The sequence below is a fragment of the Panulirus ornatus genome, chromosome 64 (genome assembly GCF_036320965.1).
Source record: "Panulirus ornatus isolate Po-2019 chromosome 64, ASM3632096v1, whole genome shotgun sequence".
NCBI classification, from domain to species: Eukaryota; Metazoa; Arthropoda; class Malacostraca; order Decapoda; family Palinuridae; genus Panulirus; species Panulirus ornatus.
Window position 1 is genome coordinate 5169359 of NC_092287.1, and position 17276 is coordinate 5186634.

The following is a 17276-nucleotide window of genomic DNA, read 5'->3' on the forward strand; positions in this document are numbered from 1 at the left end:
ATTTTCTATTCTGCTTGGGGAGCATATAAATGATGTACTTCCCTTCCAGCATAATGATAATTACTATGTAATTAAATAAATGCTGTAAATAATTATGGTAAAGGTACTACTGACATGTGTATGTGGGTGGGTTAGGCCATTCTTTCGTCTGTTTCCTTGCACTACCTCGCTAACGCGGGAGACAGCGACAAAGCAAAATAAATGTATATAAATACTACTGACAGATGTAGTGATGGTGCAGATATCCTGCCTAAACACCCCTGCAGGCAACTGAAAACCAGGAAATCATACGTGAAATGACTGAAACGAACAGAAAAAGAAGCGAGATATATCTGCCACGTTTGCAGCGAATGGATTAATAATAAATTAATCTTTTTGATATTTTTTTTTTTCTAAGTCACCATGCATTGTATAACTATCACAGTAAATGATTTTACATTTTGATTTATATCCTATCCAACTGTGTCAGCTTGTAAACAAGAATATGTTGCATTTAGTGAATAACTGTACCTTTATTAGTGTCACAGATTGTCTAGCCTAAAAAGTATGGGTAGCCATTTGAGTATGTTCATGAAGTGTTAAAGCTACGCAGAGGGGTACTAAGTGTAAGGCTATCACCGAGTGTGAAATTAAAAGGTGCAAAGAAAGATCTTGCTCACTCAACTATGGCCACTACACTGAAAAATAAAGATAAAAAGCTCTTTCATTGTCTGCCACTACTTAATAGCTAAACCAGTGTGCAGCAGGAGTGATGTGAAAAACTGTAAAATTAATGACTATCTTGCTTAGATCAGATCGAAAGAACATACCAACACTATCATTGATTATCAAGAATAAGGCTTATTCATCACATAATGACTTGGAGACTGAGGTAGGTGATACAAGCCAGGTAAATTTTGGTGCAAGTATAGAAAAGTTTAAGAGATTCAATAAGCATCATAGTTTCCATAACATTCACGAGTGGGAATACTGTCAGTTCTGATATGAGGAAGCAGAACAGGTTGGCCATCACAAACATGCCCATGCACTCTGCCTCTGGACCAGACCCCTGGAACTAAAGAAATCAAATCACCTCTTACATAAAAACTATCAGATGGACAGAATGACTGCATTCTGGTATCATCCATGGGAAGCTGAAATGACTTGCATTGCCCAACTCTACCAAGGAGGAAGAAAATTAATCCCAACAAAGCTGCAAACAATAACAATGACATAGCACATTTCTAAAACCTGCAAGGCCTATGATATAAACCAAAATAATCAAAGTAAATCAGAACAACACAATTCAAGGATGGGAAGATCTTTCCTCTCTCAGTAGCATGGTTTCAGCATGGGAAGATTTTATCTCTGGCAGCTGTTTCACTACATTGATGAGACTGTGGAGGCTCTGGGAAACAACAAAATGCTGACATGACACAAGAATTTGCAAAATCACTTGATAGGGAATAACAAAGAAAGAATATTGCACACACATCAGCGTGTCACGGGAAGGCAGCAACTTAAGAGGGGCAGAAATCAAACCCTCAAGTATTAGTTAAAAAAAAGGGAACAGAAGTAATCAAATGAGGTCTTTTCTTCTTCTCAGCCTGTCATCTGTTCTGAATGCTACCTTGCTAAAAAGGGAAATAGCAAGTACAAATGAAAGGAAAGATTTGACGAATGTGACAAAGTATATAATAACAAGTTGCGAATAACTATTCAATCTGGGTGATGGATATTCACCTTCTTTATGAAAAGGTCAAAACATGTAAATCAACCTATTTCCAATGTCTCCCTCAGTGAAGAACAGTTCCCCATGGAACTGTATGCATACACCCCTTCTATTCCTCATTTAATATCTAACATCAATGCAGTCAAAGTTTCTTATCCTTCTGCACAGTTAATTCTGAATAAAATAATGAAAATGTTGTCAGTAGAAGATACAGATTACAAAGTAACAGAGTCTTGCTATGGGTCACCAAAAACAAGCTTTTCACTGGGAATAAGTTCTAACTCCACCGGTACGAAATGAGAGAAGAAATGAAAAGCAGTATAGAACACCAGACAGGCAGGCACACTGTCAGACAACAACATAGATGACTTTAGAGTAATAATGTTAAACTTACCTTCAGCAAACAAAACAAAGCAACAGATGCCTCTTCCAAAACCATGGAAGGGTGATCTAGCAGAACTTCATGACAACGGAAGAAAAATTAAATAACTCAAAGGCACTGATATGCTCATAAATACAGTACTAGTATGTACTGGCAGCCATTTACTTGGTAGGCAATACTGCAAATTTAAATATAATTCACACATCCTTTACAGTCTGTACTGAAACAGGAAAGGAGATTAACTATTGAAAAAGCCTGAAATCACCAAAGCTGTGCTCTTAAAATGCATAAAGAAGAGATATACTATCATTTACACCTAGAAAATCTTGGAAAGCAGCCTGAAAAATAATTCCCTATTGGCACAGGTGGAACAAAAGACTTATAAAAGGAACAGAGAATGGGGCCAAGTGAGGATTTCCCTCAAAGGCTCAGTCCTCTGTTCTTAACACTACCTCGCTAATGCAGGAAATGGCGAATAGTATGAAAAAAAATATCAAAAGTGTAACAAGCATAAAAAAAAAAAAAAATCCAGAACCCAACATTATTCAACAAACTGCCACCAGACATAAAAAAACAGAAGCAATACAGTAAAGCAAGTGGACACATATAATGTTATAAAACAAATTAACAAAGCGAAAGACAGAGTAATGAATGCTGACAACCTTATGTTCTGTGAAAAAGATAAAATTGCCTCTTCCAAAAAGATGAGTCATATCTTGTGGCAGGGGGCAGCAGTTATTTAAGGGACTAATACTCTCACAACTAGACAACTGCAGTGTGCTAAAATCCCCATTAAAAATGGGCTAAACTGCATTTAGAAAATCATGATATAAAATGGGCTAAACTGCAATCAGAATGTGTTGAAAAACCTTTCACAACTATTATTGATGCATAAAAGGAACTGACTGAAGAGCTGAAGCTTTACTCTCAGAAACAAAGATGAGAGATGTATACTGCCACTTACACTTGGAAAATCCTTCAGGCAATGGTCCCCAACCTATAGGAGATAAAATCTCAAATATTCAAGCCCCCCCCCCCAAAAAAAAAAAAATATAATATATATATATATATATATATATATATATATATATCCCTGGGGATAGGGGAGAAAGAATACTTCCCACGTATTCCCTGCGTGTCGTAGAAGGCGACTAAAAGGGAGGGGAGCGGGGGGCTGGAAATCCTCCCCTCTCGTTTTTTTTTTCCAAAAAAAGGAACAGAGAAGGGGGCCAGATGAGGATACTCCCTCAAAGGCCCAGTCCTTTGTTCTTAACGCTACCTCGCTATTGCGGGAAATGGCGAATAGTATGAAAAAAAAAAAAAATATATATATATGTGCCAGCACACATCTGAAACACCATAGAATGCACAGCGGAGAAATTTATGAAGACCATGGATACAGACCTATATAGTATACCAAACCAACCAGATTGTCCCTACCAGCTGGTTTCGAACATTTTGATTGAACAATGTCCCAACACAGCAACTTAGGACTACACCCAACCATAGGATAAAAGACCAATACAGCACTTCTTGACTATACACTAAACTATTTTAACTCCTGACAAATGAATCAAAATGATGGGAAGGAGTTCCTCCATGTTAACATCACCTCCTTGCTTCAACCAATGGAATAAGCACGACTGCCACCTCTAAGGCATACCATGAGGACATTCAGTCAGCTCCTTGATGGTGAAGATGGGAAGGGTATGCATTCAATCAGTAGGCGATGGAATAACTTTTGAGGAATTCATGCAACTGCAGGCTCTAAAAGTCCAAGAGGAAGGGACAGAAACCACCCACACAATGTCCTTATACATTTCACTGACAATAAATTCACAATCATTTCCAACTTTCAACCCTCTTCACACCACATATTGTCCTCATATATTTCAATGACAATACATTTACAGTCCTTGCCTACAACACTTTAAGGACTAGTCATATATATAATAATATACTAATAGAAATACATCTCTCCATTTCCATCATCTTATATTACCATATTCCTCACTCTCACATCTGCAAAACACAGCATACTAAATCCTCTCTCAAGCGACAACCATAATGGAAAGGAGGACGAGCAGCAAGTGAAGTTTGTTGTTCCTCCAATGATAATACTACTATCTGAGTGCAGTGCATGAGCCGTTGAATGGCAAATGCTTTGCAACGCTGTGCACACACTATAAAATTTCTTTGTGTGCACACAAAAAGAAGTTTATGGAGCTACTAGGTTGGTCCTGCCAGTAGTCATACATATGCTACTCTCAAAGATTAAGCCATGCTCATGGAATCGATATGATTCATTGGGTCTGCAAATCCACCTACTTGGTCTAGAGCTAATACATGCCCTGTCAGGCTACTACTACTACTATTAATCCAAGGGGGGTGATAGGGTAACGGGGAATGTGTTCAATTCAGGAGATTTATTTTAGGAAGGAATTTGGCGAATATGCTACGGACCACTAAAATTTCTTTTGCATCTTTGTTTATATGACATTTATATAAAAAAATCAATGTTAATCATAATGTTCCTTGTTGCACACCTGATGAAGTTTCCTCTTCCTATGACATCATTCCACCTCTAATTACAGATGACACCGACGTACAATGATTTGACTTACAACAATTTAACTTTATGATGGTATGATGTTCAACACTTTATCATAAAATAGGCTTTGTGTTAAATGATTTTGTCCAACTATAGGCTAGTGTAAGTGTTCTGAGAATGTCTACTATGGTAGGCTAGGCTAAGTTATAATGTTCTGTTGGTTAGACGTACAGTATCAAATGTAAATTTGACTGAAGATATTTTCAACTTACAATGGGTTTCTAGGAACATACCCCTATCCTAAGTTGAGGAGCATCTGTATTTAAAATGCTGGATAAAAACTACTTTCAATCAAAAACCATATACACACAAAAACTGTGCATTATCATGTGCCAATTCCATATTCAAGTGTATAAATGTTTAACAAAATTCCATAAAATGTTGCAAAAATCATATATGAAAGAATAATCTATAAAGCATGAAGCCATTTAAAATAAAAAATTACCAACGAATAACTGGCATCACAATGTGTACAACTTCCCTTACTTCAGATCTGAATAGGTACAAGTTTTTTACATCGTGATCTTTACCCAGTAAATCACTTACCACAGAGTATCAAAGTAACTGAACCTCTTGGCCAATCAATAGGCCACCTATCACACGAAGAAATACAAAAACTCTTTTTAAGTATAATAAAAAAACAACCATTGAGGAATGAGTGCTGTACTGCTTGTTGTAGCATTACACACATGGATTGTTAGGACTGAGAGGTGATTAAGAAGGTGTGGGGAGTATGGATGCCATGGCCCACAGGTAATGAGATTTGCAGAAATTAGTAGGTGTGGTGGCCTGCATGTGCAGGTGATGGCTGTCAATGTCTTCTGGAAGAAGGTTGTATGTGCATGTGGGATATGCGAGTGTTCACTTATGGAACAAGTGAGCGTACACACACGAACTGTGTGGGTGGGTGCAAATGTAGGCTGCATGGTTGCATGCATATGTGGGCTGGGTGAGTGCATATCCAAATGTGGGCTGGTTGGGTGCATGACAAAGCCAATGGATACAAGTGCAAATGTGGGGAATCACATAATATTCACTGAAAGCAATCTCAGTTCAATGTCACCACTTTATGCATTCTTAGGTCATGTGCCAATATGTTTGTATGAAAACATGTCGACACCCAAACTTATTTAACTGTAAGAGCCTGTTTTTTGGAAAACATAAAAATATGTGTGGGAATTCTCCTTTAGTAAGGAGGATATATGTCGTTTATTTCTTCTCTTTATACAGTTAGCAAGGACTCTCAGTTTACAACAATTTGGTTGAGAATCTTTTTTGTTTCAAAAGCAATGCACTTTTTCTTTGCTAGTAGCCACTTTTTTGTCTACAAGCATGCCTTGTTTGTGATGAATGCATCTTAATTTGAAATAAAAAAATCAGGGCACTGAGGTGCATCTACTGTTCATGGACTTGTGTTTTCTTGATTGTAAACAGAATTTTTGGTAGGCAGGATTTTTCTTTAGCAAGATCCTGATTTAGCAGGATTTTCTTTTAAAGCAAGATTCTAAATTGGCAGGATTATTCTGAACGGGTAAATTCTACTTCTGGGTTCATATATTTCTTTTTAAAGGAACATATCTAAAATAAGCTAGTCTGCATGTATAATTTCAGCTAAATACACACTCAGAACTACTGGAGTGTTGGCGAGTATACTCATAAAAAGTAATCTGGACTGACTGTGTTCTCAATTAAGTGTGAGTAGACAAAGATGGTATGCACCAAATAAGACGTCTGTCCCCATCAGACTATGATGAAAATCTGGATTATATATATATATATATATATATATCTAAACTAAGTTTGCACACTGTAGGTTGACTGGTGAGCACTGGATTAGACACATGCAGCACTGACTTAAATGTATGCAGCTTTCTGGTGAGTGCAGCATAACAAGTGCACATGCAGCACTCTCAATTTGGTTTATGCATTCTGGATTATGTATGTACTGAATACAGTTATGTTAAATAAGTACTGCCCTTAACAGAATAAGGATGTGTTGTTGCATGGAATAAAAAGCTTTCAAGGCTCATCATATTCTTATACTATTGCTATTCATTTCTACAGATGAGCCTTGCTGCTTGTATATTTACAGCACCTTAACTAATTCCACATCTAGAGTGATGCTCTAGTGTGTAAAGTTAAGAATACCTTTGTATCCCTTATGCTACATCTCATTAAAACTCAGTACCTAGCCACTCGATGTAGGAGTTCAGGAGAGAGATGACACCATTCATGTCCCAAATGTAAGGGTAGATGTCATACAATAATGACCGATTCTTGACCTTGTTCAGTCTATTTGCCATTCTCTTCACATTTTTTGCCATTTCATCAAATTTAGTAGCTCTGTCAAACCATTCTTGTACCTATAAGAAAAAATACCTCATTAAAAACAAAGTTAGTAACTGTTTCAATATCAAAACTACCTGTTTACCAATCTGCCGTTAAGTACTAATACTATCAACTTTCAGTTTCCATCTATATGAGTTGAAAGAAGTGCATACAACACTGCATGACCAATCATGGCAATTCTCCTTCTTATTGTGTTCACCATTTCCCATTACAGCAAGGTTGTGCCAGGAACAGACAAAGAAATGCCCTCATTCAGTCATATCCACTCTCAAGGTATCATGCACAAATGCACTGAAACATACGCCCCTATCAGGCCCCACATACTTATATGTGGTTTATCTCAGTCACTTCACATGCCCTGGTTCAGCCGACTGACACCACTCTAATTTGATGCAAAGCTTGCATGCATCTCAACCTCCTGCATTTTCAGGTTTCATGCCTTCAAAACATCTTTCACCTCCTCTTTGGTTTCCCACTTTCCCTTCACCCCTCCACTTCTAACATGTACATCCTCTTAGCCATTAATCCCCTCCATAAGTCCAAACCATTTCAGCTCACCCTCTTCAGCTCTCTCATGCACACTTAACAGTAACAACATGTCTCTTTCCCAATAATTTCTTAGTCAATCAACCCTCCTTACCATATCCTTTACATTTTTGTTTATAAGCACATGCCTCACTCCCATTTAGCACATACGTGACATTCCCCACTTCCCTCATTGTACCCAAGACCTCCTATCTATCCACTTTAAGGTCCACTTCGGCTCATATCTACTACACCCAGGTATATATTTAAAAAAAAAAAAAAAAAAAAAATTCTTTCCATTCACCTCAATTCAAGCAACATTTCTATTTCTATTCCTTGGACACATCTCGCCCTCCTGCAAGTTCAGGACCCAAACACTCAAAAGTCTTTTTCACTCCATCCTTCCACCTCCAACTTGGTCTCTTCTTTGTCAATCTTTCCTCATTCATTCTCTCCATATGTCCAAACCATTTCAACACAACCTCTTATTCTCTCTCAACCACACACTTTTATTTCCACATCTCTCTCTTGTCCTTCCATCACCTACTTGATTAAACCACCTCACACCATATACTGTCCTCAAACATTTCATTTCTAACACATCCACCCTCCTCCATACAACACCATCTATAGCCCATGCCTAACAACCATACCCATTTTTGCTGAGTTAATGTTCTCTCTTTCCATACATACTTCATCACTCCCAGAACCTTTGCCCCTTCTCCCACCCTGCGACTCACTTTCGTTTCAATGGTTCCATTTACTGCAAAGTCCACTCCCACAGAGAAAGGGGCAAAGCGAGAATTTTCCTGTCAAAAGCTCAGTCATCAGTTCCTTAAGCCATCTCTCTAACACAGGAAATGGCAAATATGCATGAAAAAAAATACCACAGGTGGCCCATGAAGGCAACATGTTCAGTGATGCTAACTACTACACTATGGAAGTTTGTTTCTGGTATGTATTTCTCAAACACCAGATGTGCACATCCTCTACCACTCCTGAAACCACACTGTTCCTCTGAAGTCTGATTCCCTGTGCTTTAAAAAAATCAATTCTCAATAACCTCAGTTCATCTAGTACTCTGAAAAAAAAAAAAAAAATACCTTTGACCCCTTGCTTTTATGCAATGGCACTATACATCCATTATGCTGATCTAGCAATTCATCATATGATGCTAAGTGTGGCAAAATTGGAGTCCTAACCCCAAAAGCCTGATAAAGGGCAGAGGCACCCAATTCCCAGATAAATACTTTCTACTTTTTTGCCCTGACTGCTTTATGTACCCTGCTTCAGTTTATGAGATGCATTTCACTCCCCAACTCATACCACGTCAATTCAAACCATTCCACATCAATCTAATTCATTCCATCTGGTGTATTCCTTTCATACTCTCAAATGTTAAAACCCATGTGGAGGAAAACAGTATTATTCATCTAGAATGAGAAGAGAATACTATGAAAAAAAAAAAAAAAAATATAGTAAGTTTTCTCAAGTAAATACTCCATCTAGCTCCTTCCCCTTCTGATAAACAAATGTTGCCTTTTTTTCTTTTCTTTACTATATCAACATGGTATCTGTTTTAGCACACCCTTGTAAAGTGCTGTCAATCATACTTCGTTTACTACCATACCTACTCTTTATATGATCAACTGGCCTCACTCCACATATTGTCCTTAGCCATTAATTTCCTGCCCCACCCTTAAGGGCTTAAGACTTGTATCCATAAGATAATATCCGGACCAGTGTACCTTCAAATATTCTGTCAAGGAAAGGCACTGGGTTATGTCTTGAATATGATTAAATGATTAAAGTACTGAAAGGAATCTCCCGAGCTCAACAGAAGTGCATATTAACCATCCTAACAAATGAAAAAGATGTGTACCATTCTTCTTAACACTTCACCATAAAAGGACTTGTCACATAAAACATTCAAAATTATTAGCAACCTTGAGAGATATCCTCATTAAAAATATCATGAATAATGTGGTCTGGATCCTATACTATAAGAACAAATTCTAAAAGGACTGGAAAAAAGTGACGGCATGCAAAAATTCACATATAACTAATCTCCACAGATAGGTAGATGGTAGGCACCCACCAACCCGGAAGGTATATTACTGGTACTACCTGTCTAAGTATTGGAAAAGTTAGTGATGGCTGTGTAGTGAGCCAGCACTTCGGCAGCTATAAAGCTGCACTCTTCAGACCCAAATAGCTGTCTTTTCTTTCTGTCTCACCCTCACATGGTCTGTTGGCATTCTGTCCACAAACATAAAATCTTGCGTCACACAGAACATACTATGACGCTTAACTAACAATTCTCTAATTTTTTTCCTCAAGTAAATACTATGTGCTAGTCCTGCCTTTTCATAGTGTTAAATGGACAGAAGTAGCAGGTAGGAACATTTGATAGGAGAATTGGGTAGAAGCCGTGGGTAGGAATATAAGGTGGGAGCATTAGGAAAAAGTAACAGGTTGGAACATTAGGCAAAAGTAATCAGTAAGAACATTAAGTAGGTCCTCTGAAAATACTGCATAAGAATTACTCTATGCAAGTGGCCTGTTAAGTGTTAGGCATTTAAGGCTGAAAAGCAGAAATGGAATTCACCAGTTATGGAGATGCTTTTACTGTGGCCACCACCTTTGAGAGTTCCTAAAGGGAACAAGCATCGGAGATACTGAAAGACAGACACAGACTAATCTCCACAACTCATAAAATCATGTAGCAAAAGAGTTTGTTGTCAAGTTGAAAATCAAATTTTGGATGCTGCATAAATCTAGAAGCCAATAAAATTTACAGATCAAATATGAAACTGAATCCTGCTTCAAACTCTTGGGGAACCCAGTCCTAAACATTGCTTTCCAAGGGGACTTTAACCTAACACACATGAAATGGAAATGGGTTGGAAAGAACATTAAAGGTAAAAAATATATTGCAAGTAACTCATATGAAAAGATGGTAAAAAGTAACTATTTAAACTATGTGACAAGTTCACCTTCAGTCAGCAAATTACAGTATCTACCAGAGAAAATAACACACAAGACCTACTCTTTTAATGAAAACCTAATCTGTGAACTCTCAAACACAATATAACCTGATTACAAATTCAGTAAAAACTTGCAAGAATTCTATCACCCTCACCAAAAGACACAACCATGGAGGTGAATTCAACAGTCTCAATAGTTAGAGGATAAAATGGGAATATGTAATCAAAGACATCTGCTGCAGTATGCAAGAGATAAAGGGATGGACATATATGTAGTATGTTTGAGAAGAGAAACCTCGATGTTCTAGCCAAGTGAAAGAAAGAGAGGTAGGAGGGTGTGAAAATGTCTTAGGGGTAAGGTCGGGAAGTGTACGAGGGAGAGAGCTAAGGAATGGGTAACAATGTAGCTGAAGAAGTTGTGGGATTATGTGAAAGACAGTAAGTGAACTACTGACTGATTTGGTAATAAATTAAAGTGGATTACCAGGTGCGTGATCATTGATGTGCAAGCACCTAAAAACAAGAGGACTAAGAAAGTGAGGTGAGTATTTGGAAGAAAATGAATGACTGTTTCCACAGTTTTGATGCAAGTGGCCCTGTATTAGTGACGGGTGAGGTGAATATGCGAGTAGGTAATGAACCAGTTCATGGAATGAATGGAGGGTATTGGATACCCAGCACTGAGAATAAAAATGGAGAACAGCATGTGGAGTTGTGCTAAAAAAAAAAAAAAAAAAAAAAAAAAAAAAAAAAGAGAGAGAGAGAGAGAGAGAGAGAGACTACTGGCTGGGAATAACTGATTTAAAAAGAGAACCATAAGCAAGTATAAATGCATGAATATTAGTAATGTGATGCTTGACAAACCGTTCACCCCACGCTCATCCAACTCCATCGCAATTTACCTTAATCACTCATCACCAACTTTCTCTAAGAATCAACATCATCTGATTTACCCTTGAAGGGTTCAAAGTTGCTGAATCAGAGTTCAATTCAAATTGTGATGATATGCATACTGATGGTAAGCTGTTTCTGGAATAGTCAAAACACAAGAAAGTCATATCACCTAGAAAGTAACCTTGCTGTTTTATGCAAAAACATGCAAATATATGCAAAAACATTTACATGCCCAAAGGAGAGACCTTTAAATGTGAATTTGCCAAGAAGGGCAGCCAGGTGGTGGTTATCTGTGTTTGGTATTTATGGATCTGGATAATGACTAAAGAACAATTTGCTGATGAAACAGCACTGAAATTGGCAGCAAATGAATACCTAGTGAAGTCTTGGGGGTCTTCATCACCGTAGCTCTTTGACTGGGTCATCAGTCAACCAAGAAATTGGGAGCCACAGCCCAAAGGCCCACACTGCCATCACAGCTTGACTGGCCTCGTACACTGTACGTACTTGTACAGTGCACTCAAACTTCTCTTTTGTTCATCCCATGCTGTTTCTAGAGCTAGCACGAAAAGTTTAAGAGTTTAGGAATGTGTGGGAATGGACAAAGTTAAGATTAAAGGTGAACAATAGGTTATTTGGAAAAAGAGTTTAATGAATAATAGGTTATTTGGAACAAGAGTTTAAAAGAAAACTCACAGGAAATGGGTCTGAAGTGAGCCATTGGGTGCGTTGGGACAAAGATTTCGGACTCATTCAAGCATATGTGGACAGGTTACTGTACTTAAGGGTACAGACAGGTACATCTGATGGTAATGTAGTCTGGTCAGTGCTTCATGGATGCACAGCATGGGCCTCAGACAAAAATGTAAAGGATTGGGTGACTGTTGAAAATTAAATGTTTTATGACAATGGGTGGTGTGAGGAGGGATGATCGATTCAAAAATGACAGGATAATTGAAAGGTGTGGTAATAATAGGTGTGTGTGCAAGGGAGATGAAAAAGGTAAGATGAAATGGTTTGGACATAAGACTGGGATAAAAGAGGAAAGGATGACTAAACAGGTATATATAACAGAAGTGGACGGAACAAGGAAAAAGGGGTATAACGAGGTGGTGGTGGAAGGATGGCGTTAAAGATGCTTTAAAGGATCAGTGCATGAGCATGGAGAAAGGTGGAAAGCATGAAAGGTAAAGATAAAGATGCTTTAAAGGATTGGGGCAGAGCATATGGAAACTGAGCAGAAAGCATTCTGTGGTTTCACTATGGTAGTTCCACTGGGGGTATAAAGGGGTCTCATGACATAATGAATAAGTGTGAGCAGTTACGTAGGGATGGGTAATGTCCAAAGTATGGACAGGAGAGTGACTTGTGTAAGTCATTTCTGATGTGTGCAGGTCTGGTAGGGAGGTATTTCAGTCCGAGTTGGAAGAATGGTTAGTTAGTGTTTGTTGTCATTTCAGTATGTATAGGTTTTGTCGGTGTTACATTTGTAGGGGAATGGAAATTTCTGAGAGTAATGATTACTAATATACATGGCTGGGGAAGGTCGTATTTTTTTTTTTACCCGAATGTTGGTGGTTAGTTCTGGAACGGTTTGGGTAGGACATGTCTAGTGGCATTGCATAGAAGTGATAGCCAAGCACGTTGAAGTAGAAGGATGTTAGGAGGATCTTGTTAGACTGCATTGGTAATAAAAGCTTGTGGTTGCTAAGCAGCCAGTGATTGTTGTGGGTGCTCTATTTTGTGGAGCTCACATCTGTTATTTTCAGGGGAGGAGTGGGGATCAGTAATGGATAAGTAAATACAAAAATGAAAACACTAACCTCAGGTTTATTGTCGCCATCGCTTTTCTTGTAATCAATAACTAAATGAGAGTTGATTTTGAGCCAATTAAATTCATTCATGATGTTGATACCATGTCTTCCATGTTCAAATGGAAGATAAAAAAGGTCCGCTAGCAGCTGCAAGTCATCTACTGTAAGTTCTTCTAAATTATCTTGTGTTGTGTCAAGTGGAAGAGTAAGTGATGTCTTGGCTCTGGCAGTAGTCTCATTTTCAGTGGTTGTCTCTATCACTGGAGTTGAGCTCTCTTCATCACTTTCTCCCTTGGAATGTTCACCATTTTCTATCATCATACTATCATCATTATGAGGTGGGGATGTAGCAGGTGATGGATTACAGTCCATTGGTTCAACACCAGAAGTGGATGATGCATCTTGTGAGACTGTTGAGGCTGTATCTGCCTCCTCATGCCCTGTGTCCACAACAACTTTGTTTTCTGAGACTAGCGAATTCATAACAGGATTCATTGTTGGGTTGAAGGATGCATCTTGAACAGCCTCAGCTAAAATGTTGATATTTGGTTGAGGTGGGCCTGGTGCAGCAAGTGTGGTTGATGTTAATGACATACATGTATTGACTGATGGAAGTATAGGCACTGGAGTAGGAATCTGTGGCTGCTGTATAGTCCCAAATGCTGAAACAGGACGGTTGAACTCTAACAGCCAATCCTGAAGAGCCATTCGCAAAGCTCTGCGTGGATGGTAAGTGTTTGGAGACAGACCAGTTGGGCAATCATCACTGGAATCATCACCCTCTGTCTCAAGTCTTATGTCTGCACTCACTGCATCATCTGAAGCAGGATACAGGATTATTAACATAAGCAATTGGACAACTTCAGAGAACAAAGCACAAGAGTCCAGTATAAGCTCTTCATACTTAAATGGGCAAAGAAATATACAACAAAACACTATACACAACGATCCTTAAAGATGTATGAAACTTATGGTCAAAATACTTCTTAACATTAAGTATCACCTATATAGGCATGACACATCCTCAATGAAAACTAATATCCAGTCAAGACACCAATTTACCATATGAATAAATCTTAAGCGCTCTTGCCTCTCAGATTTACTATCTATTCATATCTCCGACACCTATTCCTTTCAGGAACCCCCTTGCACACTTACATCTACAAAAATTCATACAATCTATGGAAAAAGTGTGCAAGCTAAATTAAAGACATAAAAAAGCACTGAATTTCTCATACAAAAGGACTGCCATTCTTAGCATAGTCAAGGATGTTTCCTCTAAAGTGATGATTTAAAATGATACAATAAACCCATTTTACCCAAAGGAACCAATGACTTACATAAAAGTCTGCAATGCTTGGAAGTAGGCAGAAAAGGTGGCTAAATACTAAGAGAAAACACAAAGGGAATATTTGTGCTATATCAGTGTGGTGGAGGAATCTCTACAGATTTTCCGAGATATTCTACATCTCTCTCACAGTCATCACCACTGAGAGGTTTCTTGTATTCTTGCACCTTCATCCAAATACTAACACTAATTCTTACGATCGTGAATGACATGACACAAGGCAATTCATGCCCCAACTCATGTGAAAAAATATGTACAAAGAAAATAATAATAAAATCAGGTGAAGATATCTTCATGCGCTTTAAGACCTACCTCTTTAGAGAAGATAGGTTACATGAAGAGGTACATTGAAAGAAGAAATCTACAGCTTCACTATTCTAGAAAAGGAGGAGCTATCATAAGTCACTACTCATATGCTTCCTGTCTTCACAAACTATGAGATGCAGCAACCAGACAGAAGCCATGTCTAAATCTTGGTGATGTGGATAAATGCACACAGCTCACTAGATCAGTGGCCAAAACAGAAGTGGCATCAATATCAGGGATTGTTGCCAGTGATGCCCATGAAATTATGTAATGAACGGCTTAAGATTCCACCCCAGCTAACAGAGCAGTGGAAAAACCATCCTAGGTATGTGAAAAGTGCTCCATACTGGAGCAAAGAAAACCAAATGCTAAATACCTATTCATTAGCAAAATATTTATGGTACCTGTACTACATTTCTAGCCATTGGAAAGCAGATTCTATGGTGATGATTTTGTGAGGTTTCCTGGAGAGTGAAGCCTATAGTTATGCTTAACGTTTTTCTTATGGCTGGGATGGTCTGTGGAGCTTTTCTTCAACTGACCATAGGAAAACAAATAATATTAAGAACAAGATTAGGTGGAAATCTGCATTTCAACATCATATGTAAGCAGGTTACTACTTCCCCATTCAGAGATGTTGCAGAGGTTCAAATTACATGACAAGATACAGTATGTTTGATGCAGGGGGGGGGGGGGGGGGGGGGGGGGGGGGGACTGAGTAAAAAGTAGTAGTGGGGAAGTTATGTGTGCTGAAATTATGAACCAGAATCATCTTCATAACCACATATACAGTTAATTGTTAAAAACAGTACAATTTATTGAGAGAAGAGATAAGGCAAATGCACAAAACCCTACGGGACACCACTGGAGAGGATAAATGGCAAATTTCTCTGACTTTTACAATGATATGACTAGAAAGGAAGATATGATTCAGTGAACAGAAAAAAGCAAACCCAAAGTAGGAAGTCTGGAAATCAATGACCTATGCCATAACCTGTCAAATAACAGAGTAAGAAATTACTTCACTAAACTATAACTGACATCTCTATCACCACTTTTAACAAATTCTATGACCAATAACCTAATCATGCTTAGCCTTTTCTTAGCAATCAAAGGATATATCATGACAGCAGTTGCAACTTCACACTTACTATTGTCACAGCTGGTTAATGTAGATGATTTGGACCACTGTGACAGGGTATGGATTGCTACAAAGTTAGGCCCATATTCACAATTTGGATTTGTTACAACACCCCTAAGCAGAGGTATGAGGTCTGGAGATCGACCACAATATGGTCCTAGGAAGAGACGTGCTTGATCATAATCATTGGCATGAAGATTGTCCCATATGACAGGCGGTCTTCGCATTACTTCTGTTACTTCTCTGATGTGTTCAACAGATAAAATCTGAGGAAAATAAAATATAATTTAAACTAAAAGCAAAAAAACATAAACATGATTTAAAGAGTATATTTCAATAATAGTCAAGTTTGGTTATCAAAATATACTAACCTTACTGATAACTTTTGGCCCAGTCCACATTATGTCAATTTCTGGGGCCAATTTCTGACCAATTGTATTGAGGTACTCTGAGGTTTGAACATTAGGCACAGCTCTTGTAGAACAGTACTGAGTTGGGCAGAACATAAATTTTGGTTGACTCAAATGGGTGAACACTTCATTGGTAACAGACACTTGGGCATGTGCAAATGACTGGAATACTTCTTTGTCAGCACCACTCATTTCCGGATCAATGTCATCAAATAAAATTGCAAAAGCATTGCAACCCAGTTGTGCAACTTGTTCTAGTTTCCTCTTAAGAGCTGCTACTTCCTTCTGACTTGAATAAGTGATGTCTAACCCAGGAGATACTGCATAGTAGAAGGTGACACCATGCAAGCGAGCTTCTGTGATAAGAGCAGTTAGATGTTCAGCTTCCTCAACAGTATATAGTTCACGCCAGTTTGCACGATGCTTATAGTCATCTTTTGGGGCATACAAATAACAATTCATACCCCATTTCTGCTGCCTGAAATTCAGATTGTTCTGAGTATAAGTACAAATATGTACAAAGGATTTCATAAATGTTTAAATCAATTTTTAATACTTTTTTTTACAAACATGAAGTTGAACTATCTTAAGTTAGTCTCATAACATCCTTTGAAGATGATACTAGCATCTGTTTAAAAATTACATTAGTAGAGAAAGCTTAAAAGACTGCAAAGAGACAAATGAAGTCTTCCCGCAAGCCACTGAGAACATATTAAACAATGGGATGTTTCAACTCAATTAAGGTGAAAAATATAATCAAAAACAATAAACCAGTAGAATAACGTTAGAGACATCAGA

At 38.1% G+C, this 17276-nt stretch overlaps 1 protein-coding gene across 2 annotated transcripts in view; it reads right to left on the reverse strand.

Annotated features, from left to right (window-relative positions):
* The window catches only part of Oga (O-GlcNAcase), a 41619-nt gene that overhangs the window by 17864 nt on the left and 6479 nt on the right, over positions 1–17276 (reverse strand). For both annotated transcript variants that reach the window (XM_071656982.1, XM_071656981.1), the window contains exons 3-6: positions 16440–16956; positions 16079–16334; positions 13283–14091; positions 6893–7067 (exon numbers count right to left, since the gene is read on the reverse strand). In XM_071656982.1, coding sequence (XP_071513083.1) covers positions 6893–7067; positions 13283–14091; positions 16079–16334; positions 16440–16956 — 1757 coding nt within the window. The remainder of the gene's footprint in view (positions 1–6892; positions 7068–13282; positions 14092–16078; positions 16335–16439; positions 16957–17276) is intronic.